This window comes from Thrips palmi, unplaced genomic scaffold (assembly GCF_012932325.1).
Source record: "Thrips palmi isolate BJ-2018 unplaced genomic scaffold, TpBJ-2018v1 HiC_scaffold_18, whole genome shotgun sequence".
Classification (NCBI taxonomy): domain Eukaryota; kingdom Metazoa; phylum Arthropoda; class Insecta; order Thysanoptera; family Thripidae; genus Thrips; species Thrips palmi.
In genome coordinates, this window is record NW_023144627.1 from 2,350,219 (window position 1) to 2,370,025 (window position 19,807).

A 19,807-nucleotide genomic window follows, 5' to 3' on the forward strand; every position below is an offset into this window, starting at 1 on the left:
CAGCGTGGCACCGCCGCCGGCGACGCCGCATGCCGCTGGAGACGAGGGGAGCGGGGGCCTCGCACTGCACAACAACAACAGTGTCGCCGGCTGGCCTGAAGGAGCGCGTTGCACGTGTGTGGAGTAAAAAGACAAGATATGTGGGAAGAAGCAGGTGAAGCGGCAATTATTGGCCTAAGCTATGGCCCCCAGGAAGCTGACCGAAGAACAACGAGAGCGTAAACGTGAAAGGGCCCGGCAGCTGTATCGGGAGAAACGAGACAAAAGTAAGTGCCACGTCCGAGAACGCGGTCCAGTGAGGTTATCCCCGTCGGGAGGCGCGACGCGTCCTTGCGAAATCCCGCCCTGCATTTGCGGCTACAGTGTAATAATTTCCAGGACTGCTGCTCGCGGCAGCACATGATGTTAATCAAGGGGAGGGTGGAGAGGCCCGCGGCCGAGCCAACCGAATTTTTTTAATAAATACTTGTTAAGACATCAAATTTTTAACAAATTTTCACAGTGGGACCTATTTAGGAGAAAATAGCATTTTCACCAGAACCTCCCCTTAAAGTAAATACCTTACGTGATTGCAAAACTTTAGAAAGCTGCCATTTCCAAACTACTTGAGCTACAGCGGTGAAATTTCACACCAACTCTGACATCACTTGGGACAATATTTAGACTGAATATGGGGCGGAGACGGTCACGCGAAAGGTGGCTTATCTGATCTAAAACTACCCAGAAATGACGGATTTTCCATTTTTGCAGCGCCACTGCTTTTCACGCGGCGTACACAAACTTTTTATCTCGTAATATGATAGATTGGTCCTCTATCTATAAAATCCACTCATCGGATTAGCGAAAATCGATGCCGAACACCAAAACCCCAAGAAAAGTAAAAACCACTACAAAACCTGAAAAACAGGCATAACATCTTTTTGGGTTGTCCTATCAACAAACGGGCACCGGATTCGTGTTCCTCGCGTGATTTTACATAAGATACCACATTTTGAGCTCAATCGAGTGCATAGAGGCCTCAGAAAGGTGATTTTTCAATTTTGGCCAAATTATGTGAAAAGTTGTCAGAGAAAACGAAAATTGCCCATAGAATCTGAACGGTGCATATTTCGGCCCAAAAAATTTGTGGCCTTTCTTAGACCCACAAGGACTACCTTTGACCAAAAAATGGAGGAAATCGGCATCGGTCGTGTTCCACGATCGGACTTCTAAAAAAAAATGCCTCTTTGGGACGAGGCACGACGCCGTCAGGCGGCTGCCCATGACGGGACTAGGGCGGAGCAGCGCACCGCTGCGTCCGACCAGTGTACCCGCCGTCCTGGAGCGGGTACTCAGGGGCTAGTAGTCGCTTCTAGATCTAGAAGCGTGTTTGCAGGCTGTGGGCGGGAAAGTCAAGTTGCGACCAGGGCCGGGCCCGCGCGCACGGAAGCCCTCGGTGCCACAACCGAGGTGCTTGTGCACGGTGCGAGCGCAGCTGACGCCCAAAGCGTCGGCAGCCGTTCAAGCCGGCGGCCCGCGCGTCGGGACGTACTTGGCGGCACTACCGAAGTGCTGGTGCATGGTTCGAGCGGGGCCGGCGCCCAGCGGTCTGATTCAGCAAATCGTTGGGCGATGTCTGGGCGCCTCGCGCGTGCCGTAGCTGACGCGCTGCTGGGCGGCTGGCTGCCTGCCGAGTGGAGCCGGCTGTGGCGCGGTCGGCTGTGTCCCGAGTCGGTCCATACACGGATCGGGCTTTCGGTCGGCTCGGCTGGCCGATGCTCTACTGTTCTGACGGGTCCGCTCATCGGCTCATCGCCCCCCCCCCCCACGACACCCGTCTACCCACAGCGTTGAGCGTTAGTTGGTGGATCGTCACGTCGTGGTCGACTCGGGATTTTCTCTTTGTGGCAACAATTTTAACCAGTCAACAATTATTCCTCTTTACCATGGGTGAGTCGTGAAGGCGGCGTGAGTGGTTGTGTTAGTTGTTAATTGTCGGGCTGGGTTCATAACGACGTGAGTGGTTGAGTTAAATTGTCGTGCTGGGTTCATAACCTGCGCAACAAACACAACTCGAATGTTTTCGTCACTTTTCTTCCCCTTTTTCGTCTATATTTCAGTCACCTCTATGACCGGTTCGACTGTTCGTGGCTTCATTTCATGTCTTTTGAACCAACCGACTGGTTAGTTTCTCTCTCTGAGCAGTAACAAGTTGTCATGTGTTCCAACATGTCCTTCCCTATCGCGAACAAAGAGCCGCATTTTATTTCCCCCATTTCAATCGCATTTGCATCCCTGCAATTATTTCTACCTCTAATTTTTTTATATCTTTTGGCTCTGTCTCTACCCATTGAATGTTATTGTGGCTTGTTTCTGTGTTGTGGTTTGATGTGCTCAATTTACCCCCCCCCCTTTTTTTTCTTCTGCTTTCAGAGTTTGATTATTTTGATGGAAGAGTAGTAAACATATATGCAGAACACAGACGCCGGGTGCTCATGCAAATTAATGACAGATTTCGTTTAAGGGCTATTCATGACCCCCTTAACAATATGAGTATTCCTGAATTCATTCGAAATTACCGCATGCCTCAGGACGATGTGGTCCATCTTCTGAATATAATTCATCCATATGTGCAACGAAGGACTAGCCCCAACCAGATTCCACTCATTACAAAGGTTCTTATTCCCATTTTTTATTCTGAAATATATTGATTTATTTTGTTACTGTGTCTTCACAATGACTTTTGCTTATTTTTTTTTCTTTGCAGTTGTTGGTAACTCTCTCGCTGTATGCCAATGGGAGTTACCAAAGAATACTAGGAAAATCTATTGATGTTGCTGTTAGCCAATCCGACACCTGTAAGGAAAAGGCACGCAGTAGCGGCCGCGCGATCCAAAAGGCGCTCAGTTGCGGCCCTGCGATCTGAAAGGCACGCAGTTTGCCGCGCGCGATCCAAAAGGCACTCAGTTTGCCCCGCGCGATCCAAAAGACACGCAGTTTGCCGGCCGCCAGCCATAAACTGCGTGTCTTTTGGATCGCGCGGAGCAAACTGAGTGCCTTTTGGATCGCGCGCGGCAAACTGCGTGCCTTTCAGATCGCAGGGCCGCAACTGAGCGCCTTTTGGATCGCGCGGCCGCTACTGCGTGCCTTTTCCTTACAGGTGTCGAATCCTCTGTCAGCAGATTTGTCAGGGAAATAACAGATGCTTTAAATCACCCAGATGTTCTGACAAGGTTCATTAGGTTCCCATTGACAGCTGAAGAAAGGGCCCCAATTATTGCAAGGTAAGTCATATTTTTCTTCGGTGTCATTACTGGTTTTCTAAATCTGCCAAGTACATTTTTCCCTTTTTTAATTATCTTTAGGAATGAACGTCTAGGTTTACCTAGAGTCCTGGGATTGATAGATGGTACTCTCGTGAGGCTATCTCAATTGCCTCACGATATTGAAAGGCAGGCATTTTTTTCAAGAAAAGGATTTTTAGCTCTTAATGTTCAAGTGGTAAGGTTTTTCTTTGTTACGGTAGAGGTGTGGCGAGTAATTGTGTAAGTTGCAATGCTTTATTTTTTATATGCTTACAGATATGTGATAGTGATTTGAATATAATGAATGTGGACGCCAGATTCCCTGGCAGCTGCAACGATACATACGTGTGGAATGCATCTGCTGCGCGGCCAATTGTGGAACAAGCATATTGGGAAGATAGGTGCTGGCTTCTCGGTAAGTCAAACGGATGATGTTATACATAAAGAGTATGAATAAGAAAGCGTTGTCAGATGGCTGTTTCCTGCTTGCAGGCGATTCCGGCTACTTCACTGCTCCATGGCTACACACTCCTCTGCCTCATGCTGAACGTGGCACCCCTGAATTTTACTACACTCAAGTGCACTGCCATTGCAGAAATCGCGTGGAGAGGTGTATTGGTATTCTTAAGGGTAGATTCAGGATTCTTGGTTGTGACAGGTGCATTCATTACAAAGATGCGGCGTTTGCAGGCAACATTGTAAATGCATGTTGTGTATTACACAATTTTTGTAACCAGAGAGGTATTTACCAGCCTCCACCTTTCAATGACATCCTAGGCAATGACGACTATGTTCCTGATGATGATGAAAATGACCTTCCCCTTGATATTGTCATGCGTGGTATTCATGAAATGAATTTTTTAATCAATCATGTCAATCAGAGGAGGCAGCAGCGACGACTTCATTAGTGGTGTTAGACCCACTGACTTTACGCATGAGTATGTGACAATGTTAGAATGTGTTTAGCCTCATAGTTAATTTGTTTCCACTCTTTTGTATTCATTCATCGCAATTGTTCATTATTAAAATCTAACAGGACTTTTCACTTCTTTATTTATGGCAGTCATTTGTGATATGTGTGGCTTTGGCTTAAACCAAAGGCGGCATTAAATTTGTTACTGTTTGAGGCCCCCTAGGATGATCGCTAACTCACAGCTCAGCACTAATTGAAGGAGTTATCCAATTGTTTGATACCTCAGTATGTTTGTAAACATGAAGAAAAACCAAATACAACTTAATATTACGAACAAATTTTTGCACTAATTATAACCTACTTATTCAGCCACATTATGCTATTTCCACTGAATTTTTGAAATTTTTTAATTTTTTTATGTAATCTGTGCAGAGAAGTCTGAAATTTGGTGAGGGGCATTTTTGGATGCCACAGTAATAGCTAAGGGAGACATTCTGTCTCATCAAAGCATGCTTATTTTAATGTACTATTAGTTTGGGGAACTTTTCTTTCAATTATTCATTAATCAATTTTATGTTTATGCAAGAACTCTTAGTTCATTTGCCTCTGTAATTTTTTTAAAAGTACCTTATGAAAATAAGTGTCGATGTAGGATGAGCAAGAAAAGGGAAGGTTTAAACCTCTTCCATTCACAATCACTCGACACTGAAGTAATAAAACTTGACACCGATATACTAAATCAAATCGTTGCGACATTTCAGTAAGTTGTGAGCATCACAACTCACCTACTTTGAGTTGGCTGTAATTTGTGGTGAAGCAAATTTGGATATGCATAGCATGCAAACATTGGCAGACATCAAATGAAATGACGTCTGTCTATTATATTTCCATTTTTTATTCACCCCTTCTACAAGAAGGTACGAAAAATTGCAAGGTACGAAACGAAGTTTTACACTTCGAAAAATTCTCATACCCTAAGCAAGCGCACTGCTTTTGTTTCAGTTCATCAGTTTTTCGTTTTCACGTTCCCGAGTTTCATTGTCTTTGCAGTTTGTAAGTAAGGGAGGAGGCCGAATTTTCAATTTTCTGTTGTGGATCGCCAATTTTGCACTCCATTGCGATAATGGGTAAGTGTCATAACATAAATGTGGTTGCCTTTGTTTCGGTTCAATCTTCTGCGCTAGGTAATACATAACCCTACCATCACAGTACGCAGTGCTCAATATTTCGAAGTTTTAAGTCAGTCAATTGGGTCTTCATTTTCAACTTCATTTGGGGTGCTTTTATCCCACTTCAGTCACACGTTGCAAGTGAATTTCGTTGTGTGTTTGATTGTTTATTACATTAAATTGAAACTGTTGATACGTCTTGCACATCATTGCCCTTATCAACACATCTTGATATCCCCTTATAACTGTGTTCCAGGTAATGCAGCCAGAGGTAGAAAGGCGCCTAGAGGGGCAAAGGCACCCACAGCTGCAAAAGCAGCTAAAGGCAAAGCTTTGAAAAGCCTGAGAGCACTGAAAGCCCCACAGGCTGTTCGACCTTTGCAAGGTTCAGTGGCCAATGTTGCGAAAGAAAATAAGCCGGGAAAGGCATCATATGCACAGTGGAAGGCACTGATGCTGGCCGTTAGCAATGATGTTGAGCTGCTGCATGGAGAGTTCACTGGACCCCTTGGGGCTGTATCTGTCCAGAACAAATGGGAAGCTATCGCTGCCACTTGCAACAGCATTCCGGGCGGAGCTAATAGAAATGGAACTTTGTGGAAAAAAGTATGATGCCGTACAAATTTTGGATTCTCTTTTCATTTCAATTTGACAAAAGAAAAATTTTTGAATGTACTCTAACGTCATGTTTTGTGATCTGTTTCTCAATTATAGGGTTGGACTAAGCTGAAAGGAATTGCCAGAAAAGCATACGCAGAAAAAGCCAAGTACATGGGTGGAACTGGTGGGGGACCGGCTCCTGAGTTGGTCGGGTTAGGACTGAAACCACTTCACGTTGATGTGATGAAACTTACTGGAATCAAGGCAGCGGTTGGAACTGGAGCCCAAAATCCTCTGCAGGTACCATCATAATTATGCTTCGTTTCTCATGGACATGTACTACTTACCCGTGGTTTGTCGATGCATTTTTCCCACTGAAAGCAAATTTTTTAGTCAATGACATTCCTTATCTTGGCTGCCATGTTCATAGAATTTTAAAAATTACGCACATTTCATGTGCGGGCTTGTAAGCAAAATTAGTCAACAAATCTCTCTTTGCGGGCTTGATTTCCATTGAAACACTGATTAATTTGACCATCCCTTTCAGTTGCAGTTGCAGTTGAATGAAGCTACCCAGAGAGCAGCCCAACATGAAGCAAAGGAAGAAAATGTTGGAAGTGTCAACAATAAGGCTACCCAGAATGTGAGTTAAAACCAGCAATGTAATTGTCACCATGGAAATTTTGGTGCTGATCTTCTTCAAATCATTGTGACAGTGTTTTTCATTTTCATTCCCTTGTCTGTAGGAACTTATGTGAAGGTGAGGTGTGGGTGTTAATGTGGCTAACAACAGCTAAAATTCCAAAATTGGATTACTTTGAAAAAAAAAATTTCCAAAGTCCCTCATTTGAGATGTATTTTTTCTTTAAGTTTTATTACATTAGTCAAAGTTGAATTGTTACTGAAAAGTGTTTCAATGGGTGTCTGCATGTTGGACATGCAGCTGGCATTCACTTCATTTCCTTCAAAAAATTTTTTTTGTTCTCTAAAGTTCATTTGCGCATTCAGTTTTGATTTATGTAGGTCAAACTTTGTGTTGAAGACCTTTCTTGTAAAGACAACAAAGTTAATGAGAGACATTTCAATTGACAGGTATTGTTCTCGTGTAGTGAAACAAATTTTCTTATAGGCAAAAAAAAGGCTAAACTTGTACATCTTTTGGAAATTGACATTACATAACCTCTGTTAATGATCCACATAAGGAATAACGAATTGTCTCTCTGTAACTAGTAGAATAGGGTTGAAAGAACCTCCAAAACAAATTTGCGACCATCAAAATTGCATGCACAGGTGGTTTCTGAGATATGCTATTGCATTAATTGTGAATATTCCACTGTGGCTGAACAGGTTAATGAATTTAAACTACATTTGGTGTGTAACTTTGCATCTTGAAGTAAATTAATACCCTTCACTCTGAGAAGTCTGGGGCTCAGGGTATGGCATTTCCAACCCCCTCACCTTAATACTTCTATTGTCTACATCAGTCTTACTATTGCAGTTATTCTGACTTTCAAGTGCTTTGACCGTACCTGCTTGCTCAATTGTCAATTTGCTGTTTAACCTGTTTTGTCTTGTTGTGCAGAGTAACTTCTGAGGGATTGAGGCAAAGGCTTTTGCTTCAAAGAAAGTTGCAGTGAAAGTTGAGAGGAGTAGTGCTGTTGGCTCCAAAAGCATTGCGGTAAACATGCATAAAAATTTGTTGTGTTTCAAATTATGTTTTTATTAATGAATGGGTATTTCAGTAATCGTTATTTTATTTGTTTATCCTGACAGGCTGTGAATTCCAAGGCCATCGTGATCAGTAGGGAGAACACCAAGGAACAAGTTTGTGAACCACTTATGAGTGTTGAGAATGTAAGTATGGAAGTAAGCTTCTGAAGTTAAGACTAAAATTGAAAATTGTTTACACCTGACCTCTTATGATATCCTATTTTCAAGACCCCAGTCATCCGAAAGCAAGTTCTGCAAGCACTGTCTTGTGGTGCTGGACCTGGTGCTGTTTCTAAGAAATGGCTTAATTATGACGAAGGTAATGTGTTGGTCTCCACTATGGTAATGGTTCTGAGACTTTTTATACAACATTTGGGACTGAACTGTGGTATTTTGTTTGTTGCAGGGAACATGTCTTCAGCGTCAACTGACTCTTCTTCCCAGGCACTGAATCTGCAACGAGCAATCAATGAAAATACTGCTGTAAGGAAGGAGCTGTTTGAAGCATTGGAGAGATGGTCCATCAGTTTGATTTGAAGACAATTTATTTCCTTCTTTCGTTCTTTAACTTCCAAATGTATGTTAAAATTGAGATTTTATTTCCTTGATTTGTTCTATTGGTTTGGACTATTTCACTGGTCATTTGACTAAGTGGCGTAAGTCCACCAGGAGTTGGAGTCTTTTTTTGTAAAAATGTTTCGGTGCAGCCACTAATCAGGAACGCCTTCAGAATCATTGCAGAGTTTGTTCTATATGTACATCTAGTCACTGTGCTTGGTATAGATATGGTCCCAATGATAAGTCATCAAATTTACCTTTAACAAAATGCCTTTGAAAGAAAATTTAGTTTCACTGTAATTATCTAAAAGGCATTTGTTATGAGGTAAATTTGATTACTTATCATTGGGATCGTACCTATACCAAGCACAGTGGCCAGATGTACATATAGAACAAAATCTGCAATGATTCTGAAGGCGTTTCTGATTAGTAGCTGCACCGAAAAATGTTTACAAAGAAAGAATCTGACTTCTGGTGGACTTACGCCACTTTGTCAAATGACCAGTGAATGGTTCCCAGTGTTTTGTATTTGTACTCTGTATTGTGCACTGAAGCATTGGAGAGATGGACCATCAGTTTGATTTGAATACAATTTATTTTTTTCTTTTGTTCTTTCAGTTTGGAATGAATGTTAACATTGATATTTTCTTTCCTTGATTTGTTCCATTGGTTTGGACCACCATTACATGGTCTCCAGTATTGTATTTGTACTCTGTATTGTACGCTCTATGGTATTTGTGCACTGCATTGTACTGTAGTTGCATTTTTCTTTCTGAACAATGACTGTTTTGATAATGTACCAGGGCAGTATTTACTTCTTGTATGTGAATGGCTTTCCGCTGAATTAAAGTATTTTCTATTCCAATGTTTTTTCTGTGAAGTACCCTACTAGTTTTTAAGGTAATACAGCATTTTAAAAAAACAACTGAGAAATAAGAAAATTAAATGTTTATTTAAATGTTTATGAAACAAGATCAGTCTTCTGACTAGTAAACAATTAAAAAATCACTCGCATAAAAAACTTTCTTACAGAATAGGAACGATTAATCCCATAGAACATTGGGTTTGCAGAAGCACCCACGAGTGGACATCTCCCTTGGTGTTATGGATACCATTTTGGAAGGTAACAATTTAAACATGATTACTCACATAGTCAAAACAAATAAAAATATCTCTCACATCCAAAAATTCTAAAAGTAGCTTTTAGAACATAGATGGATCTTCCAACATTATTTACGTATGGGAATGTGCACTGAATAGTAAAGCATTCATCTACAAAATTAAATACTAGCCAGGGGAAGGCCTTCGGCCTCGATGCTGAGCTTGATTCTGCTGGAGATGGAAATGCATTTTCATCAGTAGTAAATTTGGATGTGTTTATTTTGAAAATGAGCCTCTTTTCTTTTTGGGGGGTGATAGCCAGGAAGTATGCTTTTGCGCGAAGGATTGTGATTCGGCAATGGTTGGTTTCTCCTTGAATCGACGGAAGGCTATTTAATAATCTAAAACTAAATGTTCCAACCAATCCTAACCTAACCTAACGGGCTCGTGACAGATCTTACTCTACTCGTGACAGATCTTACCCTACTCTCGACAGATCTTATTCTCAAACTAAATGGTCCAACCTAACCTAACCTAACGGGCTCGTGACAGATCTTTCTCTACTCGTGACAGATCTTTCCCTACTCTCGACCGATCTTATTCTCAAACTAAATGGTCCAACCAATCCTAACCTAACCTAACGGGCTCGTGACAGATCTTCCTCTACTCGCGAAAGATCATACCCTACTCGCGACAGATCTTATTCTCAAACTAAATGGCCTATGAAGCTTGGCGTACGACTATGGAGCTTGGACTATTGAGCTTGGACTATAGAGTATGGATGGACTATGGAGCTTAGACTATGGAGCTTGGACTATGGAGCTTGGACTATGGAGCTTGGACTATGGAGCTTGGACTATGGAGCTTGGACTATGGAGCTTGGACTATGGAGCTTGGACTATAGAGTTTGGACTATAGAGTTTGGACTATGGAGCTTGGACTATGGAGCTTCGACTATGTATACGCATATGAATATAGTAAAAATAAACAGAGGAAGATACCTCTTGTAAACTAAAGGTATCAGGGGGGGGGGGGGGGTCGGACAAATGAGCTATTCAAAATCCCAAACAGGGTGCTTCGCTTCGCTCAGCAAAAATAACTAAAGTAGGAAACCAAGCAATCTTGGGGGGGTTACCAATACTTCTGGTAACAAATAAAAAATGATCTTCCAGAAATGAAACTTGTGCAAAAAAAACTGATAATCAGAATGGACTGAAAAATGAACAATGAAAACTAGGAGCCCAATCTCTTAAGCACATTGATTAACTCCCTCATGACCGCGGTATTCTGATCAAGAGCAGCAATTTGTTCCCGAGTATCTGAGGACACACTCGACATTGAAGAAATGTTTCCTGCAACGATGCACCAGAGATTAGAAAAATGTCACAAATGTGGCCCAATAATATGTGATAATATTAATACTGTACACCCTCATTTACCTCCATCATAAGTCAGCCGTTTATTTGGAATAGCACAGTGTCCAATGGAAGGAGGTGTGCGCATTATTTTCACCCTGACTGGGGTCTTGAAAGAAATTCAGAAAATGTCAATGAAGCATTCACAGTAACTGCAACAACGAACATTTAAGGTGCGAGATCGCGGACCGGGGTCCAAGCAACGGCTAAAGGAACTTAGACCGTTGTATTGACCGGAGTCCTCTCATGCGAATACTCCTGAGCGATTCTCACGTTTCGGGGTAGTTTTGGCGTCTCTGATTTGCCGAAAGTGAGAAATATCCAATTAAGTTTTTCTGATTATTGGGGTCCAGGATGATACTAGAGTTATGGCAATGGTATTTATAGTAAAGACCTTGTACTACCTTCCTAAAACCATGAGCCATAAGGTATCCCCATACGTTTTAGTGGGTGTTTTGACCACGGAAATTACGTTATCACGGAAGTTACAAAGTGTGAAAATCGGCTTTAACGGCTGACTCGGGCTTGCTGTGGCTTAAAAGTTGTTCCAGGGTCAAATGATACTCTAAGCCCGACATTTAAGCGGAAAATTTTTTCACCTAGTGCTGCTGCAACATTGGGTAAAGGGTGCCACGGAAGTTACAGGTAATTGTTGATACACGCCATTTTATAATGCTCTAGCCCGCTTTGAGACCGTGTACAGCATCTTAGATTTCCGCGACCCATGCAATTATATCCCAGGGACTCCACTTTGATGGCTTGTGTCATGGAAAGTTAAAAGTTTGGCTTGGGGAGAAGTCCAGAGCTGCCTTTTCGAAATTTGTGTAGTGAAATTGAATATACGGTGGACATTTTTCGTTGCAGCATAAGTACCTTTGAAAGAAGTCTGGCGTATTGGTCTTCGGTTGAAATTAGCTCGAGACATGCCAAGCTTCGAATCCCCGTCGACAGTTGGCAGCATTTTCGAACCACACCGCCACACTGGGGGCGGAAAGTACGAGTATGTTCTCTTTGGACAATCACGGAAGTTACATTTAGGGTATTCCAAACGTTACGTAGACCAACCCAACGAACGTGAACTTTTCGAAATGTGTGCGTTTAGTGGGCAATGGCCCTCCCTAACATCAGAAACAAACCCCATGTCGATATCTGCGCTCGTTTGGGCACAGGAGTCAGAAGAAACGAAACTACCCCGAAACGTGAGAATCGCTCACCTTGCCATTTTCGTTCAGGCAGTTCAGGCAGTGTAGCACTTTACCGAGAGATGGCACCACAGTCGAGTACTTCCAAAAAATTAAAAGGTCCTTGTTGGGGGTGGTGAGTCCTATCCTCACTGTGCATCATCTTCGTGTCAATGCCGCCTGATTTGGCAGTGTAGTTGCCGGTGCGGCCGAGGCGAGCACCGGCACCCTCGTCAAAGTGCACAAAGACAGCTTGACAGGTGTCACTCAGCATGAGCACAGCAACGGGTGAACTTCTGAGATTTCAAATTTATCAAATCAAACTTGTTTCAGTCGTTTTCCTCGTCTCATCGCGGTGCCAGGGGTATATAAATTTATCCCAATAGTGCAAAATGAACGGGTAGTGTCCGCGGCCTAATCCTGTTGTTGGCCCTTCCGGGGCTGCCCCAGTGGCCGAGCGCGCCGCCGGTCCTGGGCTGCGTCTCCAGCGGGGGGAGGGGAGGGGGCAGACGGAGCGGAGACAATAGATCGGAATGCAGCGAGGTGTCCATCATAAACGTGTCGCACCGACTCGGCCGTCCTGCACGCAGTTCTGATTCTTTCCGCCGCACCACCCTCCGATGCCTCAGGATTCGACCGCCAAATTCAAAACGTGTGAAAAGGACGGAAAACTGAGTGAAACGGCAAGAACGCCTACGCAAAAACTATGATAGGTACAGCGAATCCGAAAACGGATCCGTGTAGGGGAAGGGTGTCCGGAGGGCAATTGATCAGTCTGAAAGTAATCCGACAATAATTAGTGTCATTGGGTTAGCGTCAAAGAAAAGAGCGAAAGTAGTCGGTTTTGAACACCTCACCAAACGTACAAATATTGATCGCGCGGCTCCCGGCCTGATCAATTGCCCTCCGGACACCTTTCCCCTACACGAATATGCTTTTGGTTTCCAGATCAGACGCATAGTTGAGCCAAAGGCGTTTTTTTCCGCGAGCGCTGTTTTCACACTTACAACGTTCAATATTTCGGTTCAAAATTTTTTGAAAAGAAAATCCTTTGAATGGGGTGCTTGTATTGTCGTCCTTAATGCAAGTACAAATTTTGAACGAAATCGGTGACCCAAAATTTACGCGATCTAGCACCTTAACAGTACTTACATTTTCAAGACTCTTTAAAACTGGATCATTGTTTTCATCCTCCTCATTCTTGATGTCTTGGTAAAGGACCTCCACATCGTCATTACTCTCAATTTTCACCTGGGATCGGTTTCCTTTAAAGGCCACACAAGTTGACACTGCAGCCTGCAAAATTAAGTGGAACACATGATATACAGGGCCAATAGACTACTGACGAACAAAACTTGTTCATGATACATACATCACCAAGGTTCTCTTTCTTAATGTTTTCAACATTGGGGTGCACAGTCTGCAAGGGTAAAAAAAAAATAGATTAGTTGATGACATAACAGAAAGGGTTGGAGGTGCATGAGTGGAGGCTCAGGCCAACTAATTGTTGAAACAACACAGCACAAGACAATATTTGCAAACAAAGTTATAAAATGCACCCAATGTGATCCAAGTGACTTGATATGAAATTCGTGAATGGACATGTTCACAACAAAGTAACAAGACATTTGCTTCATAAACTGAAAGAGCAACACGCCACATCACAGATTTAGAAGTTGGGAGAAGTTACTACATGCAGGAACAACATCAAGATTTCAGTTGCAATGACCAAAAAGGGTACATTGCACAGACTGAAACATTAAACTTTCCGAACTTCTTACCACAATATCTTCGTAGACAATATCAAGATCATCGTCGCTATCAATTACAACGTGGGCATCAATTGGCTGGTCCGTGTTCCCAAGGGGTACATCAAATTCAGGGATTTCTTCCTTAATGTTCATTTTAACTAACTTGGAGTTTTCGGCCTGTAGGACACAACAAATACAACTGATTACTAAAACACCAACTCAATGCAACTCATACAAGACATATTTGGCTGCATATTTACCAAACCGCCTTTGGAGCCTTCATCATCCATCGGCTCCACTTTAACTGCGACTTCCTCGTTTGACTCAATCATGCGTAAGTAACTCTGAAGAACCAGACATAAAATATAAATATTAAACAGAGAGCACCATGTATTGCGGCCATCACTTCAAAGTCAAGTTCACTGAAATAGGGAGACTGATAATGAAACTGAAGTATTAACATAAGTGGCAGCAGACAAGGGTATGACAATCAGAACCATAATGTTTACATGACATTAAAAATTAAAATTAAGTTAGTAAATATTGTCTCTCAAATATTTTATGTGGGCCTACAATATACTCATGACTTGTGCAATGAGGTTCTTTAAACTCAATGTATTCCTTACACAAAAACAAGCAGTTAACATTGGGAAAATACCAGCCTACTCACCTCTATGTCAGTGTCAACAAACTCCACAATTATTGGAGAAAATTCATGCTGGAACAGGAAATAACAGGATCATTTACATTGTATGACAATTGGACAAAACAGATAGTCGGCAATACCACTGTACCTCATCAGCGGCAACCTCCTTTGGTGCGTCATCTTCTTCCTCTCTCTCCTCAGCAACCTCCTTTGGTGAGTGATCTTCTTCCTCTCTCTCCTCAGCAACCTCCTTTGGTGCGTCATCTTCTTCCTCTCTCTCCTCACCATCTTCATCAACTCCCTGGAAAATATATATTCGTGTCAGAGGAACTAAGTAACATTTTCTTAAGACGAGAAAATGTAACGCAATGCAAATGTAACTCCTTACCTCCCCCTTGGTTCCATAACCCACAGTAGCAACTAACTTCACATAGAGTGGATTGATGTCAGAAGGAAGTGGCCTTTTCCTCATTGCCCTCCGTGCACGGTATTTGAGACCAGCCCAAGCCTACAAAATTAAACATGCAATGAAACACAAATGCAATAAATCAAGGATGGAAGCAGGAGTATTAATACTCACAGTCTTCCAGCCAGCAAGTGTCTTGGATGAGCCTCCTTCCTTGATAAGCTCAGGATCATTAAGTATAATGACAGCCTGGGTCCATTTCTTAGCAATACGAGCTCTGAAGCCTGGTCTCAAAAATACACTCTTACAAAATTCTTGGTCTGGAGCTATAAAATCCAGGAATTTCGACCATTGCTCATCTGAAGCATGGCCCACCATATCACTCGCCACATTTGGTACTTCGGCTGAAATGTGAGAGAAAAATTGGGGGGTTAAAGCAGGATCAACTGAGCACATCAAACCACAACACAGAAACAAGCCACAATAACATTCAATGGGTAGAGACAGAGCCAAAAGATATAAAAAAATTAGAGGTAGAAATAATTGCAGGGATGCAATTGCGATTGAAATGGGGGAAATAAAATGCGGCTCTTTGTTCGCGATAGGGAAGGACATGTTGGAACACATGACAACTTGTTACTGCTCAGAGAGAGAAACTAACCAATCGGTTGGTTCAAAAGACATGAAATGAAGCCACGAACAGTCGAACCGGTCATAGAGGTGACTGAAATATAGACGAAAAAGGGGAAGAAAAGTGACGAAAACATTCGAGTTGTGTTTGTTGCGCAGGTTATGAACCCAGCACGACAATTTAACTCAACCACTCACGTCGTTATGAACCCAGCCCGACAATTAACAACTAACACAACCACTCACGCCGCCTTCACGACTCACCCATGGTAAAGAGGACCCTGCTGGAATGCTGGATGCGAATAGGACGTCCAGGATTCGTCCAATTGCCATCCCGTACATCCACGACCTACTAGATGCATCTTACAGCTATCCACGCATCCTGCAGGCCATCCTAGTTTCGTCCAACTTATCCAATGACGTCCGACGCGCATCAAGATTAGATCCTGTGCATTCCAGGCAGAAAAACATAAGGTGTCCATGACGTATCCACCGCATCTCTGCGTTCCGAAATCGTCCCATGTGTGTCCACGTATCTCATCACGAACCATCCGCAACCCATCCTCGCATCCTTGCCATCTCAGAGCCATCCGCCTCGTATCTCTGCATCCACGTGGCCAAATTGAATCACAGTAGCGTCCTAGTATCCAACCGTTTGACGCATCCCTGGCGCGTCCATGGCGTCCGCCTTCTTCCGCAAAGCATCCCCAAAACATCCAGCGCGTCTGCAACGTACCGTAAGCATCCGTAAGGTATCCACACGACCCACCCTCATCCTGAGCGCATCCGTCGGCCTCCAGTCTATCCCAGCAATCCATTTGGCATCCCGAGTGCATCCAGGGCGTCCTGTACGCGTCCAAAGCGCATCCGGACCGTCCCCTCGGCATCCGAAATGCATACCGTCCACCTCCAGCCATCCTCTCGTCATCCGGAATGCATCCGGGGCGTCCTGTACGCGTCCTGAGAGAAGCCGGAGTGTCCGAAAGGCATTCCGAAAGCATCCAGGACATCCAGGATGCGTCTTCAGTACATCCGACGCATCTTGGATGCATCCAAAAGACATCCAATCCATCCAAAATGCGTTTAAAGGACATCCAACGCATCTAGGATGCGTCCAAAGGATATCCAACGTATCCAGGATGCGTCCAAAAGACATCTAACACATCCAGGGTGCGTCCACAAGACATCAAACACATCCAGACCACATCCGCAACATCCAGATGGCATCCAAATCACATCAGTGACATCCAGATTGCATCCGAAACACGTCCATGGCATTCATTCTGCGTCAACGCATGTTGGGAGACTTTTGGATGGGCTGGATGTGATTTGGACGCGTCGGAGACCCATGTTCCGACCACTCTTTGAAAAGGTCTCAACGAGATCTATTCAAATCAACAATAAAAATTTTCAGTTGGTCACCCCCCTTTTTTTAAGATAGAGTTTAAAAATCAGTATCTTGAAAAAAGGGGGGTGACCAACTGAAAATTTTTATTGTTGATTTGAATAGATCTCGTTGAGACCTTTTCAAAGAGTGGTCGGAACATGGGTCTCCGACGCGTCCAAATCACATCCAGCCCATCCAAAAGTCTCCCAACATGCGTTGACGCAGAATGAATGCCATGGACGTGTTTCGGATGCAATCTGGATGTCACTGATGTGATTCGGATGCCATCTGGATGTTGCGGATGTGGTTTGGATGCCATTTGGATGTGGTGGATGTAGTTTGGACGCGTTCTGGATGTGTTAGATGTACTTTGGACGTATCTTGGATGCGTTGGATATGAATTGGACGCCTTCTGGATGTGTTGGATGTACTTTGGACGTATCCTGGATGTCTATTGGACGCATTTTGGATGCACTGGACATCTTTTGGATGCATCAAAGATGCGTCGGATGTACTTAAGACGCATCCTGGGTGCGTTGTATGTAGACGGTCTGAATACGCTCTGTACTCCTACAGGACGCCCTGGATGCACTCGTAATGCCAAATGGATTGCTGAGATGGACTGGAGGCCGACGGATGCGCTCAGGATGAGGGTGGGTCGTCTGGATACTCTACGGATGCTATTGAAGCTATTCAGTCGCGCTGAATGCTTTCGCGATGAAGACGGACGGCATGGACGCGCTAGGGATGCGTGTCAAACGGTTGGATACTAGGACGCCGTTGTGATATAGTTTGCTTACGTGGATGCAGAGATACGAGGTGGCTGGCTCAGAGATGGCAAGGATGCGAGGATGGCTTGGGGATGCTTCGTGATTCGTGGTGATGACGAGACAAGGATGCTGGGTGGATGCCACTTTTGCATGAAGCTTAAGAGTACTCAAAGTTCTTTCTCCTCTAAGAAGGAAGCGGTGGCCGAGGGGCTTAAGCAGTCGACCAGCAAGCGGAAGGGACCGGGTTCAACTCCCGGCAAAGTAGCACCACTTAAAGACGTTCATCACACATCAAGAAGACACCCAGCACTTCCAGACGCCAGTCCACAAGAAAGATCCATCGCATCCTCATCCGGAAGTCGTCTAACTCATCCAGCGCACAGGGGTCATCCGCAAAGCATCACTACGACATCCGGCACCTACCCTTACCACACCTCGCATGTGCAATGGATGCGATCTGGATGCGATTCAAATATTTTGGATTTTTTCAAGATGCGATGGATGTGGTTGGGATGCATTCTGGATGTCGAGAGGACGGACGGAGGCGGGTGGGACGCACTCGGGATCCTTTGGGATGGTGCGGAGACTTTCTGGACGCGCTCGTGACGCCCCGGCTGGAGGCGGACTGGATGCACTCGGGTTGCCTCTGGGACGGTCCGGATACCTTCTGGACGTGCTCAAAACACCTCGGCTGCATTATGGGCGCGGGTGGGATGCATCTAGTATGGTTCTGGGACGGTCCGGGTACCTCTGGATGCGTTCAGGACGCCTCGGATGCATTCAGGATGCATCTGGCATGGAGCGGATACGCACTGGACGTTATTTGGAATGTCCGGCAGATTGTGAAACCTATGGGGTGGGATAGATAGTCAGGGGTGTAAGCGGTTGAACCTTGCACTTTCTGACCCCGGTCTGGCGCTTTGCACGGGTGTTCTAGAGACCCAAAATAACGATTTGAGAGTTGGAGGCACCCTGGGGAACGCTGCAGGGACCGGTGGGAAGCAAAAATCTACCTTTTGTATGAAAAATTCCTATTTAACGCCTAAAAATCACCCGAAAGCGCCGCTGCATGCGTATATCTTGTCAAATGTGGACCCGTTTCTGTCTTCTTGGCTTTACAAATTTTGCTTCAACATGGACCTTCACTTACCAAGGCGTAGAAGAGTGTCATATTGTCCTTGGGGAAATATCTTTCAGAATTGTGTACACCAAAATTAGCGTGAATGTCTTTGAGGTTGCTCGGAGTTCCAAGTCATTTCTTTTGATGAATGTTAGAGTTGTTGCTTGTTTTCTCGGGCCGTTCCCTTATCGAAACTGACACAGTTGACTCAAAACGCATCCTAAGAGAAGGATCATAATTGTTTGTGCTGCGCGAGAAATATTGTAATGTAAGCTCTGAGGGTAGGTAACTGAAGAGAAGACGTAGATGTTAACTGATTAAATGATGCTAAGACAGGATCCGATAGACTAGGGAGTGCTGATAAATTCTCTACAAATCGAAAAGCGTACATTGAATGCTGTCGCTGCAGCATGGCTCCAGTTAGTGTGTACATGGCAGGTATGCACTTGCTCGTGCGTGCTTGCAGGCATGCTCCAGCTAGAGCATACAATGTACGCATGTCGTTTTGAAGAGATACACACTTCTATGGGAAAGCGCTTGGAAAAGCATAGAGTACTTGCATCGGCGCTCTTGAAAAAAACGCTTGGAACCTACGCGCTCCCAGAGATCCGTACTTGTCTTCGTCAACTATGGAAGTGTCCTTGTAACGGCACACACACCGGTTTACCAAGCAAACATTTTACCATTTGCACATTCTGTCGAACGGTTGGCAAAAACAAAACCCATTTCCTAAATCCATTTACATGGGCACTTTTCATGCACCCATTTAATTTAGTCCAACCCATTCTTACGGGTGCAACCCGTAACCCATGTAATGGGTGTCTGAAAAGTACTCATTTGTATGGATTGCACCCATAACGGGTCTAAACCATTACAAAGTGTCCAAACTCGGACAAGGCTTGTCATTATTTCTTTTTCAAACAAGGTTTGTCAACCGTGATGGTCGACAGAAACGTAACTTTCGGCGCTTAACACAATGGTGGTGGCCTTGCAGTAGTTTACAAGTTACCCCTAATTGGTCGGTGGGTAGCGGATTTGCCTACCTTTGCATCACTCTTTTGCCAAGCCTACACACTAAATATCATGGGACTTTTTTTGTCCCACGGTTTATGCAATTTTAAGCACATCCGACGCTGATACAATTTTGTTCCTGTCTGGTGACACAT

General features: G+C 44.0%; 1 protein-coding gene and 1 long non-coding RNA gene across 2 annotated transcripts; both read left to right on the forward strand.

Moving 5' to 3' along the window:
* The first annotated feature begins 181 nt into the window (after positions 1 to 181).
* On the forward strand, positions 182 to 6,278 carry LOC117644222. Its single transcript, XM_034383491.1, has 9 exons — positions 182 to 266; positions 2,413 to 2,654; positions 2,747 to 2,837; positions 3,140 to 3,263; positions 3,345 to 3,480; positions 3,561 to 3,699; positions 3,777 to 4,124; positions 5,623 to 5,972; positions 6,081 to 6,278. The coding sequence occupies exons 1-9, from the start codon at positions 182 to 184 to the stop codon at positions 6,276 to 6,278; spliced, it is 1,713 nt and encodes a 570-aa protein (XP_034239382.1).
* A 241-nt stretch (positions 6,279 to 6,519) lies between these two features.
* Positions 6,520 to 7,991, forward strand: LOC117645227. Its single transcript, XR_004587714.1, has 4 exons — positions 6,520 to 6,609; positions 7,549 to 7,644; positions 7,740 to 7,820; positions 7,905 to 7,991. It is a non-coding gene; the product is annotated as an uncharacterized LOC117645227 (long non-coding RNA).
* The last annotated feature ends 11,816 nt before the right edge of the window (positions 7,992 to 19,807 follow it).

Bases quoted from the DNA above. Each gene is read 5' to 3' on its own strand.
- LOC117644222 (XM_034383491.1), top strand. From the start codon at position 182: ATGGCCCCCAGGAAGCTGACCGAAGAACAACGAGAGCGTAAACGTGAA. The intron at 3,700-3,776 runs GTAAGTCAAACG...TCCTGCTTGCAG, and splicing joins AGATAGGTGCTGGCTTCTCG to GCGATTCCGGCTACTTCACT. The intron at 5,973-6,080 runs GTATGATGCCGT...TCTCAATTATAG, and splicing joins ATGGAACTTTGTGGAAAAAA to GGTTGGACTAAGCTGAAAGG.